This window comes from Aplysia californica, unplaced genomic scaffold (assembly GCF_000002075.1).
Source record: "Aplysia californica isolate F4 #8 unplaced genomic scaffold, AplCal3.0 scaffold00390, whole genome shotgun sequence".
Taxonomy (NCBI): domain Eukaryota; kingdom Metazoa; phylum Mollusca; class Gastropoda; order Aplysiida; family Aplysiidae; genus Aplysia; species Aplysia californica.
In genome coordinates, this window is record NW_004797660.1 from 435,798 (window position 1) to 457,330 (window position 21,533).

General features: G+C 38.4%; 1 protein-coding gene across 2 annotated transcripts in view; it reads right to left on the minus strand.

Annotated features, from left to right (window-relative positions):
• LOC101857502 (helicase SKI2W) overlaps positions 1–21,074 on the minus strand; it is a 49,130-nt gene extending 28,056 nt beyond the window's left edge. Inside the window, exons 1-12 of one of the 2 annotated variants that reach the window (XM_005103806.3) lie at positions 20,958–21,074; positions 12,186–12,336; positions 11,090–11,196; positions 9,771–9,888; positions 8,203–8,329; positions 7,387–7,470; positions 6,281–6,501; positions 5,446–5,496; positions 4,832–4,981; positions 4,206–4,351; positions 2,305–2,451; positions 123–314 (exon numbers count right to left, since the gene is read on the minus strand). In XM_005103806.3, the coding sequence (XP_005103863.1) occupies positions 123–314; positions 2,305–2,451; positions 4,206–4,351; positions 4,832–4,981; positions 5,446–5,496; positions 6,281–6,501; positions 7,387–7,470; positions 8,203–8,329; positions 9,771–9,888; positions 11,090–11,196; positions 12,186–12,299 (1,457 nt within the window). In that variant the 5' untranslated portion in view covers positions 12,300–12,336; positions 20,958–21,074. Of the gene's footprint in view, positions 1–122; positions 315–2,304; positions 2,452–4,205; positions 4,352–4,831; positions 4,982–5,445; positions 5,497–6,280; positions 6,502–7,386; positions 7,471–8,202; positions 8,330–9,770; positions 9,889–11,089; positions 11,197–12,185; positions 12,337–13,802; positions 13,822–20,957 lie in introns of those variants that run through there. The other variant, XM_035971189.1, reaches the window with a different exon arrangement.
• Positions 21,075–21,533: the final 459 nt, after the last annotated feature.

The window sequence follows — 21,533 nt, forward strand, 5'->3', positions numbered from 1 at the left end:
ATGTTTGATAAGAAAGAAGACGGAGCAAACCACACCAAAGCACTCGTCAGCCACTCAAGAATATGTAGAGGAGAGGGTTAAGTCCAACATAATGCTACAACAGACAGAGCCGGCCCACTCACCCGACCCAGTCAGCAAACTCCATTGTGTTGGGCACGGTGGCGGAGAGCAGGATGACGTTGACATGCTGGGGCAGCATAATGAGAACTTCCTCCCATACTACGCCCCGCTCCGAGTCATTGATGTAGTGAACCTCGTCGAAGATGACCCACTCCAGGTCTCGGATCACGTCAGAGCCATTGTAAAGCATAGACCTGAACAAGATAAGATGAGCTTGAGCGTTGAACAAAATGTTATTATAAAGTATTGGCAGAAAAAATTGCAATAAAAAAGTCTATACGTGAGACTATTAAACTTCATCAAACTTCACATAAAGCAATGGATATTACTTTCACAAACAAATTAAAACCTAATCTCTTGTTAGAACATGACAGTCTTACAAGAAGATCACAAGGAAAGACAAGGAAGAATTCATGAACAGGTTGGTAGAGAGGGCAGAGGGAACATGCGAATCCTTTACCAGAACCCAAAGACTCTTTGGAAAATATGGGAAACCAGAAGTACCAGTAAAGGACCAAGACGGGAAAACTGTTTTTGGAAAGGAAGCTCAGTAGCAAAAATGGGAAGATTATTTCATCAGTTTCCTGAACAGATCACCACCAAGTAACCCACCAAACATCCTGCTGGCAAGAAATGAGTTACCAATCTCTTGTGATGCTCCTTCAAAACAAGGCATTCTGGATTTTTAGACGATTACCTCCCTTTTCCGGGATTTTGGGGCATGATTCAAAACAAATCCCCACGAGCTGAATGGTTCAATGGAAAGAACCTGATACAAGATAAACTCGACTTTACAACATTTATGTGGCCAGCCAGTTTACATAATTTAGTATCTCAGTCTCCACTGGAAGCACAAAGTCTTGCTAACTGTCAGGGTGCATAACATTATCATTCCATCATATCCCATCTCTACCGACTGCCATGTAGCAAGACAAACTGAGGAAAACAGATTAAACTACTTTTCGTTGGGAAACAATGAGCCACCCGGCAAAATTGGGAACTAATCTCACATTTTTGTAACTGCTAATTGAAATCAATTATGGAAAGAGATCTATGTATACTTTTACTCATTTATTCTTTCACTTTCTTGATTTAGTTTTCCAATTTTTTCATATTCTTACAGACACAAGAGAAATAAAAAAATATGTCTTTGAGTACCATACATCATTTCACCATATGTGAGCGTGCCAGGTGAAAGGTACCAAAAGACGCATTTGTTCAAAGGTCAAAAATAGAACTTTTGACAAAAACTAAGTTCCATTAAAAATGGATTCTGAAGCCATTAATATATCGATATCTACAAGGACTTGAGTTTCTTTTACTTTAAAATACATTTTTAAAGATATTTTATAACACGAAGTATATTGCATAATCCCAAATAATGTGTGAGAAAATTGGTTTTCCGAGTACACACTGCGGATGGTTTCTCTTGTCCATTCATAAAGTCAACCCAATCACAATGCATATAAAAAATAAGGTCATTCTCTCCCCTCTCTAATGGCGATTAGAGCACATGAATATCTAGAACGTGAAAACAAAGCGAAGCTTTGCGCATCCACACACTTTCGTTTTTTTTAGAGCAAACAGTATCGCATATTTCTTCCCTGTGCAAACATAGACCTAACTTCTTGAAAATTCTAGCTCAAGGTGGTGGCGAATATATTTTGAAAACGTAATATAAACATTTTGAAGGTGTTCTTTTATCTTAGCTGTTTTTTAAAGTTGGCTTGTAAGTAGCGAATGTGTTGTCAGGTCCTCTCGAAGCGTAGATCCATCTATTTGAAGCAGAAACAAAGAGAAAACTTTAAATCTGTTTTTCTCAAAACTTTGTTTCCGTATGCTACCTTACAAAATCGCCCATATCTCAAAAACTTCTGAAGATATTTTTAAAATTCAAAAAGCATATTGCTCGGAAATGACCCCTTTACATGAAAATGCAAAAAAACCACCAAAAAACGGGATTCTTCAAAATGCGTCATTTGGTACCTTTCCCCATGCACACACACATATTTATAGGCAAGGTCAATACTGCTGAGTTAAAACTGCAAATTCAACAGTTTCTTACTTTCAGTCAGGAGACACAAGTAGGACGAGAAATAATGAAAAGAATTTATCCATCTTGGCTCTCCTCTCAACACAACACTATGATCTCCACACATGCATGCGATTGACCTTGAGACTTACCGGAGAATCTCGGTGGTCATGATGAGGCAGGCTGCTGTTTGGTTGAGCTGTACATCTCCAGTGACCAGACCCACATCTCCGAAAGTCTGCTTGAAGTCTCGGAACTTCTGGTTGGACAAGGCCTTGATCGGAGAGGTGTAAATTGTCCTAAAAAAAACATATCAAAGTAAATTAAAAAAGGAAAGAGATACAAACAAAACCACAAAAATAACCAAAAATAAGAATAAAGCGTAAAATATCCTATAAACAAAATGAGCACTCAGTCTTGTTCTCTGTTTCAAAGACATGATCTGTCTTTAAACTTTTTCAGAAGATAGTATACTCTTTGTTTGCTTAATTTTATTTTGTTTTTGTATGAATAATTTTCTGAACATAGCATCGATGACTGGCAACTTTCATAAAAGGCAGCTTCATTCCCATTATCGTCATGTTGTCAGCATGTTTCAAGTCACTTGTCAAGGAAAATTGCAGAATAATGTTCCAAACAGGATGTTCCCTGATTAAGACTAAGATCCTTTTCCATGAGGATGTTTAATATATAACTTCCTTTTTACTCCCAATTGAATACTGGGACACTGATTGACATACAGTACTCATTTAAGAAATAGTGATTAACAAGTCGCATGTGTACTTGTAATCACTGGTTTCTTGGGAAATGACGACCATCTTTGAAGTATGTAAAAAAGCAATGGGCATTGCATTTTCATATTCATTTCAAAGGTACTGTGATTAGCTTCCTTGCTCCAGTTGCAATCTTCCTACTTAGCAAAGATCAGTGGGCCTAGATCTTCCTTTATTCATTTTAGTTCATCTGGAGGCATTTCAAAGTTGAAACGTCTCAAATGCAAAAAATATAAATGATTTCACACTTTTTAAAAAAGTAACCTTTATAGAAATAATATAAAAAATATAATTAATTTAACTAGCCAGGTGAATGTAGTGTAGAAGCATCTAGATCTATATAAAATCAAAGCCAATCTCCAAGGTTTTCCTTCATGAGTAAAAAAAATTCTTTTTTCAAACAGAGAATTAACTGAGTAATGCAGTTTCAAGAAAGAAAGAAGAACTATTAAAATACTAAAAGTTACTCAATCAAATACTCTTGCAAGTATCATAGCTCCAACTGGCCAACTGTTCGTAATGATATGTGTCACGACACAGTGGAATCAGGCACCCATCAATTTTTGAGCATGTGGGGTTATTGGTATCATCTGAAAGCTGATTTATTTGCCTTGCTTCCATTGAAATAAACATCTATTTATCTTGAATAGAACTCGAGACATCTGCATTTGAATGAAGTGGGGTTGCCTGTTTTCAGAGGTGAAATTAGCGAAAAAATGGCCACCAAATTTTGGTTACTCCAACAGCTAAAGAGTCTTTGAAATCTGAAAAATGACATATTTTGTGCCTTTAATCAATGTTTTTCCAGTAAAATTCACATGTAAATGTGATGTTATATGGACATAAAAGAATTTAAGCCAAAAAATATCCAAACTGGAGGAAAAATGCCTGATTTTGTTAGTTTGACAAGCACCTGATTCCATCCTACTGCCTCACATATAAGTATGTACATGATCGATACAGCAATAAAGTCTAAGAGAAAGAAGCCAGTCATGTGAAATGCTGAACTGCAGGCAGCCATAACAGTACTTTCAGTTCTTTTTTTATTTAGTAAAAGCTTTAGGGCACTTGCAACACAATTTACATTACATAATTGCAGAAGATTCAAGGGGCTACAAGAGAGTAACATGCATAAAAAAAAGGAGAAATAAGGACGATAAAAGTTTGATAGGAAAGAAGGAGCAAACCACACCATAGCATTCGCCAACAACCCACATCAAAGATATGTATTCATTAAATAAACAAATACTGAGTACTATATAACAAAAACTGGAGCCTACCGTGTCATGTGTTTCAGAGAGAGAGCAATGGCGTACTCAGCGACAACAGTTTTGCCGGCTGAGGTGTGCGCTGCCACAAACACACTGTCATGACTCTCTAGCCGGAGAATTGCCTGTTTCTGGAAGATATCTGGTTCAAAAGGCCACTGAAAATAAAGCATACAGGGATGAAAAGGTTTTCTTTTTTAAATAAAACAAAGGGAATTCTATGACAGTACGGGAGAGAGACAAATATGATACACCTTTAAAAACATATGTTTTCGGGAAAGAGGAAAGGGAAGGGAAGGAAATAATGTGAGATAATTTAGAGAATAATTGAGAGAAAGGACCCCACAGAATATTATAAGGTAGCATGCCGGCAGGGAGAAAAGTTGAACTACAATTGTCAATACTAGCAACTAGCTGTTGGTGCAAACTTCATACTGACTCATACTTGGCAACACCAGAGTAACAACTTTTACACTACATCGTGAGGCAATGTGGTATGGCATAATATGATTTAATGCATCTAGGTCATCACCAACAGAGCTAGAACATCATCCTAAGCAGATGTTAAGGAGGAGGTATGAGGTACGAGATTGGTACTGGGGTATAAAGAGATTTGTACTGAGGTACAAGTCTGTTACCTTGTAAGCCATGTTGGGTATTCTCTTGTAGAAATCATGAACTGGGGAGCTGATGTCCACTTTCACAGCCCATTCCTCCTTGGGTGGAGCAGCTTTTTTCTTCACTGGTTGTTCCTCAGATTGCGTCTTTGGTGGGGCCTGATCACTTGGCTGTATAAAGAGAACATTACTTGTTGGACACCTCTCCAGTAAGCAACAAATCTAAACACCAGCATATTGGCTTGATAAAGTCCAGTTGAAGATGAATATGAGCACTAATTGCACGCAATGAAAGTCACAAGTGTCAAATTCCACAAGATATACAATCACATATTATTTGGACACTGAACAGCTATGGGAGTATTGCCCTCTTAAGCATCTTTTAAGTATGGTGAGAAGTTCTTGAAAACTACCTAAACAAACTAACTTCTAAAAATGCTATTTGGAGTTCAAACAAGGTTCACAAATGAAAATATGGCAGAAATGTACCAAGTTCCAATATTGTTCCAAAATATAATAAAGTTATATCTCTGAAGTTGGTAAACTACTGAGAAGCTGAGAAAGAAAAACACAAATCAAGTTATTTGAGCACTTTTTATAAATTGAAAATAGATCACAATTTGAACTGTCCTCACCTGAACTAGGTTCTCCAGACTTTCGCTTCTGGTTAGTTCGGCTGATATGGTCTGAGAAAATAGGAAGCAGAGTAAATTTATATAAAGAAACAAACATAGTAGAAATAGAGAGGACCATATGCTATTTAAAAAGATATCTGCACTTAAACGACAGAGACAAATTAATTTTAGAATAACGTAACCTTAAGAGAAGTAAAAATAAAAACAGGAAAGACTTAAGGTGAGTGATCAGACAAACACAAGTTTACCACAGAATTTTACCTGAAGTTAAAAAAGAAAACTCTTTAAACTTAACTCCTTATCTCCTGCAAGCCACTCCCAGCGGCTCAAGGTCGGAACCGTGTGCTGGTGAGCTGCCGACAGAAACTCAGGTACCTTCATTTACAACGACTTCGAAGTTGTATCAATTTTCAGCAAATTGCTGAAAACAGGTCTCTTTTGCCAGGAGTTTTTATATTATATGAAGAACTACCCAAGTAGGCCCATTTGATTTGATTTAATGTATATGTTACTTTTAGGTTCTGTACCAAAAGAAAGCCCCGACATGGCAGTGGGGGAAAACCCAGTGGACCCCAGCACATACCCGAGTGTGACTATCTGTGTTCTTCTGTGCTCTAAGCAACAGACACAGTGCCCACTACGTGGAAGTACAACCTTTCTGATAGCACAAGAACACTAATGAAAAATTAGAAACAGATGCACATGTGAGACATTTACTTTGTTTAACATTTCGGCCTCTTTTCCGTCCTTCTTTTTTGTTCAACTACCACACTCATGCTCAACAGAGCAATAGATTCATATTAAAGAAAACCTACAAAATAAAACAAAAACGTACTTCCTTTGTGTCTAGATCACCATCAACCTTTCCATCCTCATCTTTTTCCTCATCACTGTCACCCAGGTCCAGGTTGTCATCAACAGCCATGATGTCTGCCAGATTAATGACAGTCGGGGTATCAGCAGAGTTGGATGGAACAGTTGCTGACTCCGAGGTTGCACTAGAGGCCAAGTGAAGGCCAGATTGGAAGCCAGGAGGAGTGGTCAAGTATTGATCGGCTGATTGGATTAAAAAGAAAATTGAGTAGATAGATTAGGGCCCTTTTTGTACATTTGAAAATTATAATTCTGATGCCACGGCTTGACATTTTAAGAAACACATGTACACACAACAATATATTAAATACTTTTGTGAAATATTAGACAGATGAAACATCAAAGTGTAGAAGCAGAAACTAATGTCTCAGCAAAAAATGACTATAAACAGGATAACAAAGGGAAATATCTAAGTCTCTTCTAATGTGAATGGCTGTTTCAGAGGAAGAATACTGCTTGAACTTGTATATGGGTTACTGTAAAGGGTTTTGCTGTCAAGCCAAATTTTTCGACTTTCAGCTTCCAAGGTATTTTTATACTGCGCAATTTGCTGCACAATATGCCCAAGAAAACAGATGAGATTTTTAAAAATTTACCAGAGAAGACAAGACACTTAATCCTTTTTATCTTAATTCATAGGTAGGAACTAAAAATTAAAACAAGTTTCAACATGCCCTCATAGACATGAAACAAATACAAAAAAAATGTCCTTAGGCATAGGACATACCATCCTAAAGCAATGACTTCATTCTTGCTTCCTCCAAACATACAATTCGCTATAAATAAACATTTACTCTTCCTAATATTTTATCACCAAAATTTTATCCAGGGAAAAAAAAGAAGTCTCACCTTTACGCCTCTTTTTACTAAACTAATTAATTGAGGTTTGAAAGCAGCGCCTCTCCATGTCAAGTGTACAGGGGTTTTTAAAAAACCTGTCACACTGGCTACAACTGAAAATGTGAATCCTCAGTTTATCTAAAATGTTTAAGCTTCTGCAAGAGTCGGGTGCTTGTTGTAGTATAAAAAAAGTTTTTATTATTGCAGCATTACAACATCGCAACAGACCATTATCGAGATCTAGCACGGATGGTTTGAGTTCAGTCTCCGTCACTTCCTCCAGAAGTTGGTCAGCTGTGGTGTCCAGACCACCTGAAAATTAAAAAAAATAAAAAACTAAAGCAATAATACAACAGCAGGGAGGGGGGTAAAAAAAACCTACGTTGAAACTGTCTGAGACAGCCATCCATTTTCGATGAGAAAAGTGGCAGTCTTATGCAGATGGTATCTTACCCAGTGTCATTATAATGTGGAAAATACACAAGGGAGGAAATGGGAAAGGGAGGAAATGGGAAGTGGTTATTTGCACAGGTGATTGTCTTGTACAGGTGTCCAATAAAGCAGGTTCAACTGTATTTTCTACAAAATCCTGAGCAGAATATTATGAAATCAAACTTCCAATCGCACTTTAACAAAAACCAGCATTACATAGTGTAACTTGTTGCCTTATAAGCAGTAAAAACATAATGTAAAATGTAATCTGTGGTACGGAAAAAGCATTGACTTAGATATATAAAATATTACACTATAATTTACAGCTTGTAAAAGAAATGTTTCTTTTGTAATGGGTCTTTCCAATATTTGGTATATGAACTAACGACTGGAGTAAAGTCACCAAATCAAAGAGAGAAAAGGGGGAGAACATTTTTATCGATTAATCATTCCTAAAAAGAAAAAAAAAGAAACAAAAAATAGAACAATCAATGCTAATTAACAGCTCTATTTCCTTCAAAGCAATTATGAAAAATGACTGGGCAACATAGACCATCAGACACAAGACTGTCTTAAGTTTCTATTTGTAGACTAGTTCCCGTGCACATTTACCTGGCCAAAAAGGGAGGTTTATATTGGAGCCTCGAACATCTTGTTTGCTTCGGGTACTGCCCACATCTGGAGCTCTCCGCAGAGATAGTGAGTTACGGGATGTCTCGGCACTGTCTGGGATCAGCTCCTGGGAAGAAAAAAGATCCACATGATAAAAATTTGAGTGTGGCTTTACGAGACAGATTACTCAGCTATTTTTGGACCATCCTACAGGCTCTCAGGAAGTCAGGCAGGTGCAAAACAAAAAAAAGTGTTGGATTGGAATCCACAGGGTAAAAGATCAAGAGGAAGACCTCCACCATGTGGAACATAGTAAAGAGTCACAGAAATTGATGTACAGAAAAGTGGGAAACATGGAATAGCATCCAGAGGCTAACCCAGGATAGGGGAAAGCGGAAAGTGTTTGTTCGTGGCCTATATCGTGATCCAGGGTGATTTGTTTGTTTGAGTAAAGAGAGGCACATCGACACAGTAGTGACCATTTAGTGCTAGGAAAAAGTAAGACAGACAGACAGAAACAACAGATGGCAAGTAAAGAAGTAGGACCTACCAGTGGCGCTGTCCAACCACCTGCATCCAGGGTGAGAAAAGCAATGCTGATGACAGCCTCTTAGCCTAAACATAGCCATGACTAAGATAAATGGTTAAACAGCTAAATTAAAGACCAAAACATCACAGTTTTGATTCCGGAGAGTATCTCATCCTATATTTTTTTCAAAAGAAAGACACTTTAAACAACAGTTCATCTTTCCTCTAGCAAAGAGCAAATAAGGTATAAAGTATTGACCTATCAAGGTAAGAAAACCTGAGACAGGTGTGCTCTCATGTCATCTGCATTGCTTCCCTTTGGTAAAAACAACATGGACTTAAAGGCTGCGTGGAAAGGAACTGGCCACCCTTTCACAATATGCCGAAGACCAAGGAAGTTGTCTCACTAACAAGACAATCCCCAATGTCTGGATCGGATGCAGGAATAACTTTACTTTACTTTATTTCAAGTAAAGTATACATCCAAAAGAAAGACAAAAACAACATCTCTTTGAGACCCAGAAGAAACACAAATTTCACCACTGAAGAGTGCCAAGGTGTAGAATAGTGAAATCATAGTGCAGAAAGATCTGACCAGTGGTATAACTATGTTTAAAGTTTTAATAACAAGTTTTATGGCACATGCAACACAAGAAGGTCATATAAGTGCCAAAGATTTTAAGGTGTTACCAAAGAATAAAAAACACAAAAAAGGAGAGATAAAGATGATAGAGGTTTATTAGAAAAGACGGAGCAAACCACACTAAAGTACCGGCTAACCACCCACCGTTATAACTACACTTTTTTTTGTCTGTTCACCATGCCCTTCTTCTCAGAGGGCCTACCCATATGATCTACCCAACTTGCTCAACTTTCATTTTATGCAAAGTTGATGTTATTTTGAACAGGTGAATTTTTTACTCTTAAAAAGTTGACTTTGGAGATTGAAAAGTCACTTGTTTTCAGCTTCATAGTGTTGTTGATTTAAGGTGATTTCCAAAAGTTGATACGAAAAACAGCAATTATACACACACACACACCTCTGTAAATCCCAGGAGTTTGCCGGTAGTAGGATGTCGTTCCACTTGTATTGTGGTCTTTAAAGGGCAAGTGTCCACATGATAGAGACGTTCGTACCTGGGTTCTCGAGGGATTAACCTACACAGGAGGGTGGTTTAAAATAGCATATGTGAGGCATCATGGTAAAATCAGGCAATTGTCAAAATAATGAAATCAAAGATTCAGCATTTGTCTTGCCTTTGGTGGCTTCTACCAAATTTTTTTTTTCACTTAGCACCTTTTATATTTATTTAAAAACACACTTATGTGTGGGTTTTGTTGAAAGACATTAATTAAAGGCACAAAAAATGTAAATTTGCAGTTTCCACGGAAGTCATCAAACTTTGACAGCTGTTTTCTCGCTAATTTTATCTCTGAAACCAGGCAACCTCACCTCCTTCAATTGCAAATGTCTTAAACTTCTATTCAAGATATTAGGGTTTTTTTTCATCGAAAACAAAGCAAATGAACAAGCTTTATAATTATCAAAATGACTCTATATACTCAAAACTTGACGAGCGCCTGATTCCACCACGTCGTGACTCATACATACATGACATGCACACATATCTTTCCAGTTAACTCAATAAAAGTTGACAGGATAAAGTAAATGATTCCTATTGGAAAGTGACATGATTCATCTTTTGATGGGGAGGCAAAACTATATGAAATACCATTTTAATGTAAAGAAGTATAACAGCATACTAACAAACTTGATCAACAGCACATGTCTGATCACTCACATAACAATCAACAATACAGATATTATGACTCCTCTATAGGCTCTTTTTCTATCTGAAAAACATTCCTGTCTGCCTGCCACAATTCTTCAGTTCTTTGATTTTACTCATTCACTCACTAGTGCAATAATAACAATAAATTAATAAATAGCATTTATATAGCACAAATTCCGGCTCAACAGCAAGCGCCATGTGCTTTACATCTAAATTCTATACTATTACCCCAGCAGACCTCGGCATTTATATGACCTAATAGTGTTGCAAGTGCCGTAAAATTCTTAGTAAAACAAAGACCTGATAGCATTCTGAAACAATCTCAACTTCCTGGGAAGCATACAGTGCAAGCTGCCATTTTGCAGGTACTCAAACACTAACGTACTGACAAGATCGTCCGATGTCTATGGCAGGGTACCTATTCATATCTAGGTGAAGTGAAGAAAGTTCTTGTCATGTGCCTTTGCCAAAGATGCAACACTGGGCCTGAGCTTCAAACCCACAGACCTGCAACCCCACAATTCCAAGGCGGGTGTATTGCTCTCAAGGCACAATCCACGACTTACCTCTGACTCAAAGACAAATCGTGAATGGGCAGAGACTCGGGGTCAATGAGGAACTTTTCAATCTCCTTTTCCAGAGATGGGAGCACTGGAGGAAGCCCCACAGGTAGCTGTATGAACAAATTGAGTTTGAGTAAACAGAACAACATCGACACAATAACGGCTTTTTATAGCTGGGAAAAAGCAAAACACACAGCCAGAAACAATGGAGGCCAAAAAAAAAAAGAAGTAAGACCTATCAATGGTGTCCTCCGATTGACTATTTGAATAAGGAGTATTAAATTTAAGCTATAGTCAAAGATGTTAAACGGATTTATTAACCTTAAAAAAACCACTTGGACCAACAAAACAAAAGAACAAAAAATATAGTCTAAGCATAAAATATTGTTTACTCAATAAATGAGCAGAGGAGTACATTTGTATCTTTTTTGTGCATAAAAAAAGAGATACGAAAGAAGTTCTGCAAATGAACAGAATTCACCTTGCTTTTATATGTTAACAAAATGCCAGATAAAAAGGTCAAAATATTTTAAAATATATTGCTTTGTGCATTTTTACGGAATGTAAGCGTGAAAAGTCACACACAGAGAGTAGACCCAAGCACACACACGTCCATGCACGTACACACCCACGCATGCCCCAACGCACGCACTCATATATAAATCAAAAAGTTTTTAAAAATATCAAAAGCAAATACATGAGCAGCTGAATTGACAGACATGTAAATAATTAGCTAACTTTAATAATCATCTTTTTACGCCAGCTACCTCTATGGTCTACAATTTACAAATATACATAGATTGCGCCTCTAGAAGTCACTGCAGCCAAAACACATGAACACACATTTAAATTTAAAATTCGAACAATTAACAATAACTTCCCTAAAAGTGCGAAACAAATTCTCCAATCTTGAACTAAATTTGAAAGTTTCATCACAAGAAAGGCACTATCTGTCTATAGAAGAAAGAGAAAATGGCTTCTCCCAAATTAAGTTTTCAGGACAAAATTTCCATTGTAACAGAAAAGTTGGGTTTATATGAAAACCTGTCTGACACATAGTGTAATAGGAAGGTCTGTTGTCTTTCATATAACAACTCACAGTTACTCCAGGGAATGTCAGCCTTTTAGAGCTCTTATCTGGACCAATTTGCTGTGGCACAAGCTCTAAATGAGAACAACAGCCTGTCTCCACTAGGTCAAAATGAGTGTCCATGGTCAGAGTGAAAAGTCAGTCCACAAGGCCACTTTCTCTAATGATGAAAAAAGAAATGTCAAAATGGTTAACAATTTAATTTATAGCACAAAGCCGCGAAGTCTTGAAGATAATTGTACCCTTTGCTATGGTACAAGTATGCCTGTATCTTTCAAATAAATTATAAATTAAATAATTACATTGTTCATTAAACTAACTTACTTATAAAGCTGAACACCACGTACATCACTGCTGGATACTGTGGTGCAGGGCCAATATTTGTCCATAGAGGAAATAAATGACAGAGGTAATAAAGAAAGGGGGGAAGGGGTGTAAATTTTGATCCATCTCAAGATTATCAAATTTTTAAAAAATCTTGCACTTCATCAGCACGATCATAAACACCATATAGTATAGGCCTACAGTCTCAGAAAAAAAATGCCCTGCATACTGGAGATATGTGCAAACTGATACCTCATCCAGTATCAAAATTGTATGAGATATGGTATCAAAATGCGATTTTTCGATCATTTGGATATAAACACAAACTTTCTTTGAAAAGGAAATACTGAGGGAATCTCACCACCCACTACCAACTGGTCTCAAAATCACCTTCTTTCTTCATTTCGATTGCTTCTCAAAAGTGATCAGACTCGCTTAGAACAACGAAGTCAGAAACTCACAAACAAAATGGTACCCTTAGACTGTATCATGAAGGCAATTTCTAGTTTCGACCCCAAGAGTAGGACTACTGGAATACTGATAGTATTTTTATGGATTAAAGTAGCTACTGGTTATGGGTAGGAGTATGGGTGTTGGAGTAGGGGTATGGGTGTTGGAGTAGGGGTATAGGTAAGGGTAGGGGTAGGTCGGTAGAATAGTAACTCTCGCTCTTCTGTAATCATTGGGGTCAAAATCAGATTATACGAGAATGAAAATAAGTCAGTAGGCTAGGACATTGATGTGATTGTCACAGTATGTGATTGTCACAGTATGTGATTTACTTTCCTTAACCAATTAGTGCCTAGAATTGCCTGGAGTCTATCAATTCACACCTAGAGTGGTGTTGCACGTCATTTCAACTGCTGACCGCACAACACTGCCATGGTATGCATTTCTATGAGATCTAGGAATAATGTCTGATTAGTATTGTCTGAAAATGAGAATATAAAGCAAAAGTAGAGTTGTTCTTTTTTCTTTCAATTTTTGAATGGTAAAAATTGACCAAGAAATAGTGCATGTGTGTGAATTTATAAAGTAAATAATGACGAAATGGAGGGTGCAATGGTGCTGAAACTTAGACAAATCCAAAGAACCTTTGATAAAAATTCAGCAATGAATGAAGCAATCTCGACCAAACAAAAACAAGTTGCAAGTTCAATTTTCAGTCCACTGCAGTTGTACTTGTAAGACACTAGAGGAGTTGGTTATATTTATTTAATTTGATGAAATAGACAGGTAACGAATGAAAACCCAATAGTCATAATATAACCATAATGGAAAAGATAAATAACTTGCCCATACCGTGCCCCAGTCGAAACTGGCTCCTTGGAAGCGGTATTCTTTTCATATGGTCGCTTTTAAGCACAAGGGGGCTATCTCGAAAAACGCTGTTTTGAGAAAATCAAAAGAAAAGTTTTTGGACCCTTGTTCAGTTTCTTTAAAAGACAAGGAGAGTTTTCTCTATAACAAAACATAGGCCTATATACACACCAATGAAACCAAACTTCTCATATAGGTAGGGCAATGCCCACCAATAGTGTAGGTCAAGATTTCTGGAAACCCCCAAAATCTCGGTTAGCCCGCTTGTCCTTAAAAGCGACCATATATGATAGTTGTGTTTATTTCCCGATCATTTTGTAACAATTTTTTTTTTCTATTTATTAAAAAAAAAATTATATTATGATATTTTAAGAGGATTATCAAGCACTTTTCCAGGATTTTGGGACAGGCATCTGGACAAATCCCAGAGGTGAAAAGGTGAAGATTTGCTTGTCATTATGGGAAGATTAAAAATAGGACTGTGAGTAAAACTTCAAACAACAAGTACTCTTGCAAAATGAGAATCGTTTTTAATAATTCAAATACTACTGATTGATAATTAATAGGGTGGGTCATCTAAAATTTCAGTAAAATTTTACTTGCACACCCACATTGCTTTTGAGCGCTAAACTACCATTAATTTTTGCTACAGAACACATATATATATTTTATACATTGCCACTAAAACCCTCACAAATCAATTGTTTTCAAGAAACCCAAACATTCATGGAAACACAGGGGGTATGTCACCACCCCCTTGAAACCACCCAGTTTTTGTTAAAGTGAAATATTACTACACAGTTGGGCCTTAGATATCTATTGCATTATACTGTCCCTGTGGTTTTAAGCACCCCGCATAAGTTTGCAAAATTTGATCATTTTTTTGCATAATTTCTGATTATTTTCCTTTATCATTCTTTGTTGAAATTAACAGAATCGCATAATTTCACATTTTTGGGCTCAGTTTGCATAATTTCAGAATTTTTCTTGCATACAACGGGGACAGAACATATATATAACATGTGAGGCACTGTGGTGAAATCAGGCGCTTGACAAAATAATGAAACCGGCATTTTTCCGCCAGTTTGGCTATTTTTATCCAATTTTTGTTTTTTGGCTAAACACTTTTTATGTCCATACCAAAACACATTTCTATACTAGATTAGAATTTGACTGAAACTCTTTCACTACCAGAGGGTTTTCCTCTCCTGGGTCGAGCCCTATCTGTGACCTGCTTTCTGGTTCTGCCTACCCTCGGACAAATTAAAAGATTTTTAAATTCAATTTTCAACATTAGCCACGTGTATTAAATATGAAAATAAAGGGGAAATTTTGACCTTTCTCAACATGTTTCTAAAAACGATCATTCTTCAGCCTCAGATTTCAGATTTGATTATAACAAAAGGAGGTGAGGTTTTGAAGCAGGAAGTAGCAAGCCGTGCTCGCTGTCCAGCGTTGGGGGTAACATGAGCCGTGAAACACGGTTCGCGATAGTGAAAAGGTTAAGTAGCCTGCCAGTCTAGCCATACTTAGGTTAGGCCCTATTGACCAAAACCTGTCGAGTACACAGATCTTTAGATCTTGTAATTATTCAGGTTTAAAATACATGCATGCATGTCAGTAAGGCACCTTTTGGTTTTGTCTGAAATACAAATACTTTAGGTATGTATTGTATTGAGTATTGCAAACTAAAATTTTATTTACGATTCATCCATCATTATTAAGTACGGCTAGCCTGCCAGTCTAGCCATACTTAGGTTAGGCCCTATTGGCCAAAACCTGTTGAGTACACAGGTCTCATTAGTAATTATTCAGGTTTAAGTTTAAAATCTATACATGCACTGTCAGTAAGGCACCTTCTGGTTTCACCTCAAATACAAATACTTTAGGTATTGCAAACTAAATTTTTTAATACAATTCAGTATTTTTTGCTGTTTGTCAGTCTAACCACCTTTATTAAGTATGGCTAGCCTAGCCGTCTAATTGTCAATAAGTACAATTCAGTACTTTTTGCTTTTTGTCAGTCTAGCCATCATTATTAAGTTTAGTATGACTAGCCTGCCAATCTAGCCATCCAAAGTACGACTAACCTAGCTGTTTAACCATCATTAAGTATTAGTTACAGCTAGCTTGCCAGTCTACCCATCCTTAAGTATGGCTAGCCTCTTCCAAAAATATGTAATTTTTCACTTTTGAGGGACTCACAAGCTAATGAAGACACCTAAACATTTGGCGGCCATTTTCTCGCTAATTTTATCACTGAAACCAGCCGGCCCTACCTCTTTCAACAGCAAATTATCTCAAATTCTATTCAAGATAGGATAGGGTCTAGATGGGTATTTTTTGGGAAGATGCTAGCAGTACGGCTAGACTGGCAGGCTAGCCGTACTTAATGACGGCTAGGCAAGCCGTACGTTATAATAATGGTTAGACTGATAAACAAAAAAAAGTAGGCCTACTGAATTGTAAATAAATTTTTTGTTTGCAACACCTAAAGTATTTGTAATTGAGACGAAACCAAAGGGTGCCTTACTGACAGTGCATATAATTACTTATGAGACATGTGTACTCAACAGGTTTCGATCAATAGAGCCTTAGAACCTAAGTACGGCTAAACTGGCAGGCCAGCCGTACTTAGACTGCTAGGCTAGACGTACTTAAGGACAGCTAGACAGTTGGGCTAGCCGAACTTAAGGACGGCTAGACTGGCAGGCTAACCGTACTTAATATTGATGGCTGAATAGTAAAAATGAATTTTTAGTTTGCAATACCTAAAGTATTTGTATTTCAGACAAAACCAAAAGGTGATTACTGACATGCATGTATTTTAAACCTGAATAATTACTAGATCTAATAAGACCTGTGCACTCAACAGGTTTCGGTCAATAGGGTCTAACCTAAGTGTGGCTAGATTGGCAGGCTAGCCGTAGCATGGGTTGGTCTCGGTGCTCAGGAATTCCTGGATGTACTAGTAGGAATTAAAATATAAAATGGTGTCTCTCGAGCCTTTGTCAGGTTCCGTTTTTGTGCAGGGACCCCATAGTATTCGATACTTAACTTCTTTTGTGATTATACTTATACTTCACTTGGTTCAACTTCGACCAAGTTAGGTTCAAATTCGACCGGCAGTTGGGACAACTTCGACCACCTTGGTGCAACTTCGACTGAGAGTTCGAGAGTCCATCTACATCGTTTTGTATGGGTTGTACTCTTGTGTTTTGATAGCAGTTTGCCACTCACACGCAAGGACATCACAATGACTAAACGTGACGTTCTTCAAAGCCGGGTCAACAGCAACCCCATCATCAGACTCGGAAATGCCTGCCTCGAGCAATTGCTTCAAAAATGATGTCTCGAGGGGGCTGCATGGGGATGACACAGTCTTCTGGAGGAACAACGTGTATCATGTCAAAGGTGGTGTCTCCAAAACCGGGTGGGAGCTCGATCGTGACGGGATCCTCACCAACGGGAATCGCTACATCAAATGCCCTCTCACACTCGTCGCAAGACATTGTCAATGAGGCTCTGTGATGATCTGGGCTTTGAGCCGCTACTGTCACTGGGCAAAGTGTGTCCAAATCAGCTTCTCCTTCAGTGGCATCCACAAACCGCTCAAAGTCGAAGTCTGGAGCAAAGGGGACTTCCATGACTTGATCCTCATCAACGATCACATCTTGAGTTTCAACTTCCTCACCAACCTTTCTGCCTTCACGAGGACCACCTCTTTGTGAACAAAAACCCTCTCGAGCTTGCACTCAAAATTTTCTTCCCCATCTTTTCCTCAATTTCCCTCGGGATGCTCAAGGCGTGCCCAGGAGGTCTTGTAATACTTGACCGACCAGCTACGCGGTCAATCAATGTAGCCTTCAGGACTTTAAACTCCTTGGAGGCTTTCCAATAGCTGAGGCCATTTTTGATGGCTTCGAAAGCTTTCATCAGGTTTTCCTGTCTGTACTTTCTGTACGACATTCTAGAGTCAGACAAGAAATGACTGCATAAATTGCCATTTATTACAAGTAAAAAAGACAAGAAAAGATCAATGTTTTTTGTCCAGTCATTGGCACTTTCTTTCGTGTTTATATTTATACCATCTAATTCAAACCTCGTTTCTAACAACACACACACACACACACACACACACATACACACACATGCGCGCGCACACACACATGCACACATACACTCATACGAACACACGCGCATGCATGCACGCAGAGAGACAGAAAGAGAGAGAGAGACAGAGAGAGAGAGAGAGAGAGAGAGAGAGAGAGAGAGAGAGACAGAGAGAGAGAGAGACAGAGAGAGAGAGAGCGAGAGAGAGACAGAAGAAAGACACACACACACACATACAAACACACACAAACACTCTCTCTCTCTCTCTCTATCAGTGGCGGTGGGAGGACCAAGATTTGGGTGGGGCTTAGGTTTCTTCCACTTCTTTACCACCAAAAAGCAAGCAGTAAGAACAAAACAGTGATGATTTTTCTGTACTCACGGCGAGCCACGGCATTTTGAGAACCATTCAAACGAGAAGAGTCACCTTTGTCTTCCATCTCTTTGTTCTTAGTTGAATTTAAGCTCTTCTGGATGGTGTGGACGAAGCCATTTCACTTCCAAATTTCTCTAATTAGTTTTTATCTGAAGAAAAAGTTGCCCCAAAAGTGGTTTGATGTAATTAATAACTCTGTAAATCTCAGAGGCACAAACACACAGCACTCCAAACACATACCGTCTATGAGATGGATTGGGTCGTGTTGTTGCGGAAAATAGAACGCGCCTAACACAGGGTCCAATGGGCGCATAGGTAACTGTGTCACTGGGGGAAAGTGTGTCGTAAACTTTCACCCCATTGTCAGGGCTGGGAGAGCATGAGCCCTGTGTGCAGTGTTATTTTTTAAAAGTCTTCTACCTTTTTACAAGAGTTTCATTACAGACGGTCGTGGGAACCAGCTTATTCTTTCTGAGCCCTAACGACATTTGATTGGCTGTTAGGTTACTATAGTTGTAAACGGTGACAGCAATGATTGGATAAACGGGCAAGCCGCCAAGCCAGTAACTGTGTGTTCATTGCATGCGACCATAACGGTTTCAACTGCTTATTTCGTTATTTAAAAAACTTTCATTAACCAAGTGACAGAGTTGGGGGGGAGGGGGTAGGGTAGGGGTGAGGGGCTCTTTCAAGCCCGTAAGCCCTTCACTACCCACTGCCACTGCTCTCTCTCTCTCTCTTCTATACTCAGAGATAAGAACATGGGCTATTTTAGACAGATCTATGCTAATTATAATAATTTATGCCCAAAAAGTAGGTGAATTAATTAGAAGCCCTACATTGGGAGAGATGGGGTGGGGGTGGGGTAGATTGCACAATGAATAGGTAGGTAGCCTAAGCTGTTGTCAGAACGTCGGTCGAAGTTGCCCCAACCCGGTCGAAGTTGTGCCAACCCCCGGTCGAAGTTGCGCCAACCCCCAGTTGAAGTTGAGCACACCAGTAAAAATACAGGGTGCCGAAGAAAAAACCGAAAGTCAATAAATAATGTGCACATATAATAAGCCAAATGGAGTTTAAAACGATTAAAAATGAATAAGTAAAAAGGATAAACACTTCAATAGTAATAGTTTTTGTTTTGGTCTTCTTGTGCTGTCAGCAAAGACGAAAACTGAAAGTTTTGATGCAGGCAAAATGCGTCAAACTGTTGTTTCGAACAAGAAACGTTCACGGTGGGAACGCAGCCGGTTGAAGAATCGCGGTTCTTGACAAAAAGGGTCACTTCGGATGACGAATGCGGTAAAAAATAGTTTCAGAATTAAATTTCAACTCGACAATGCATTTCATACTACACGGTCTACGGTGAATGCAGACGAATAATCGGTTAACAAAGAAGGCAAGTAGAGTGATTGGTCGAATTTGGCCCGAGATCGAAGTTGCCCCAACCCATCTTACTTAAGTACGGGATGGCTAGGCAAGCCACTTCAATTTTTTTTCATTGAAAGCAAGGCAAATGAAGCTTTTTTAGATGATAGCCTACCAATAACTCCACATGCCCCCCAAAAATTGATGAGTGCCTGATTTCACCACGTTGTGACACAAAAAGGCCTAGATCTATATCATATTCATAAAGGCCACCTCTATTCTCACCCGGAGTGAGAATAGTGCAGGCGAGTCTTGTGGCTATTCTCACCCGGTGCGCGTTCACCAAATTTTGCGTTCACCCTAAACCACAGAATTCTACACTGTGATAACAGAAAAATTGTAGAATTCTGTGCCGTGAACAAACGTTCCATTACAATTGTAGCCTACTAAAAGCGTACAATTTTGTCTGTGGGCAGTGGAGAGAGAGAGAGAAAGAGATAGAGGAGTAGCGCGAGAATTTCCGGGCAAAACAAAATGGCGACCTGCGTAGTTCGGCTCGATTCGAAAAGTTAAATAGCCGTAGCATCTTTGTAGACAACCAAATTTATTTACTTTTGTGTTTTAACATCATTTTTTAACTTTGTTTTGGTCAATTTGATCGTCCACACCGATAGACGGTATTCAGAAAGAGACAGAGAGAGAGAGAAGAGGGGAGGAGTTGATCTTGCGAGAACTTCCGGGCGGGTGAGAATAGCCACTTTCATTCATAAAAGATCTAGAATCTAGATCTAAATCTGAGCCAAAAGCAATAGGCTATAGGACTATTCTAGATCTAAATTCTAGATCTAGAAAAAATCTAGATCTAGATCCTAATCAAAATGTCCTTCCCTTACGACGCCGAAAAAGAAACTGAAACTGAAAGTTAAATCTAACTCATACACTACACTACACTGAGTCTGGCAGGAGCATTCAGTAGCCTCACTAGACCTACTTTATGATGGCAGTTACAGAGATCGGTACTACTGATCTGTCACTGTCTGCTGTCAGTCAAGGCAAGACGATGATAAGAAAGAGTTGTTCACACATATTTTATTTTCAAAATATTTTTATTTTTATCACCACGTCCACATCGAGTTCGTTCATTTTTCATTTTGCTTCAGTTCTCAGCATATTAGATCTAGATCTAGATTCTAGATCTATCTATGGCATGGCATATGGCTCGAAACTGTTACGATAGCATACTGAGAAGAGCAGATTGTGTGGAATTTTCCCATTTCTAAAAATACCCAATAAAATTATGCCATGAATGTTGTCGCTTCCTTAGTACTCTGCAACATAGGCTAGGCCCGAGTCTATCATCGCAGGAAAGACGAATGGTGCCTGGAGGCTGCCATCATGGAAATGGAAACTGGAAACAAATCAACAATCAACAAACCAATATCCGCTTCTTCCAAGTTCGTATTCGCAGTTTTCATCAGTTGACTTGGAAGGTTTTATTTCGAGATTAGGCAAGTCAATTAGTAAAAATGCCTTCCACCTGTGTTGTGTTTAAGTGTAAGAACCGATATAATGCTGCAGTGGACAGAAGTTTTCACAGGTGTTGTGTTCCTTTTTAAAAAATCTGAATGAAAATGTTTTAAGCCCCCAGCGACACAATCTAGCTAGATCATTAACATTTATAAGAGGTTCGCTCCGGCGCTACCTGCAAAGGCCAACCTGGGCAGAAAGGGATACACTGTAACAAGTTAACAACACCCCAGAAGAAAGACCGAGATAGGCTACTTGATTTTTAAAGAATATTCTTATTCTTGTGTGCGTGTGTGTGTGTGTGTGTGTGTGTGTGTGTGTGTGTGTGTGTGTGT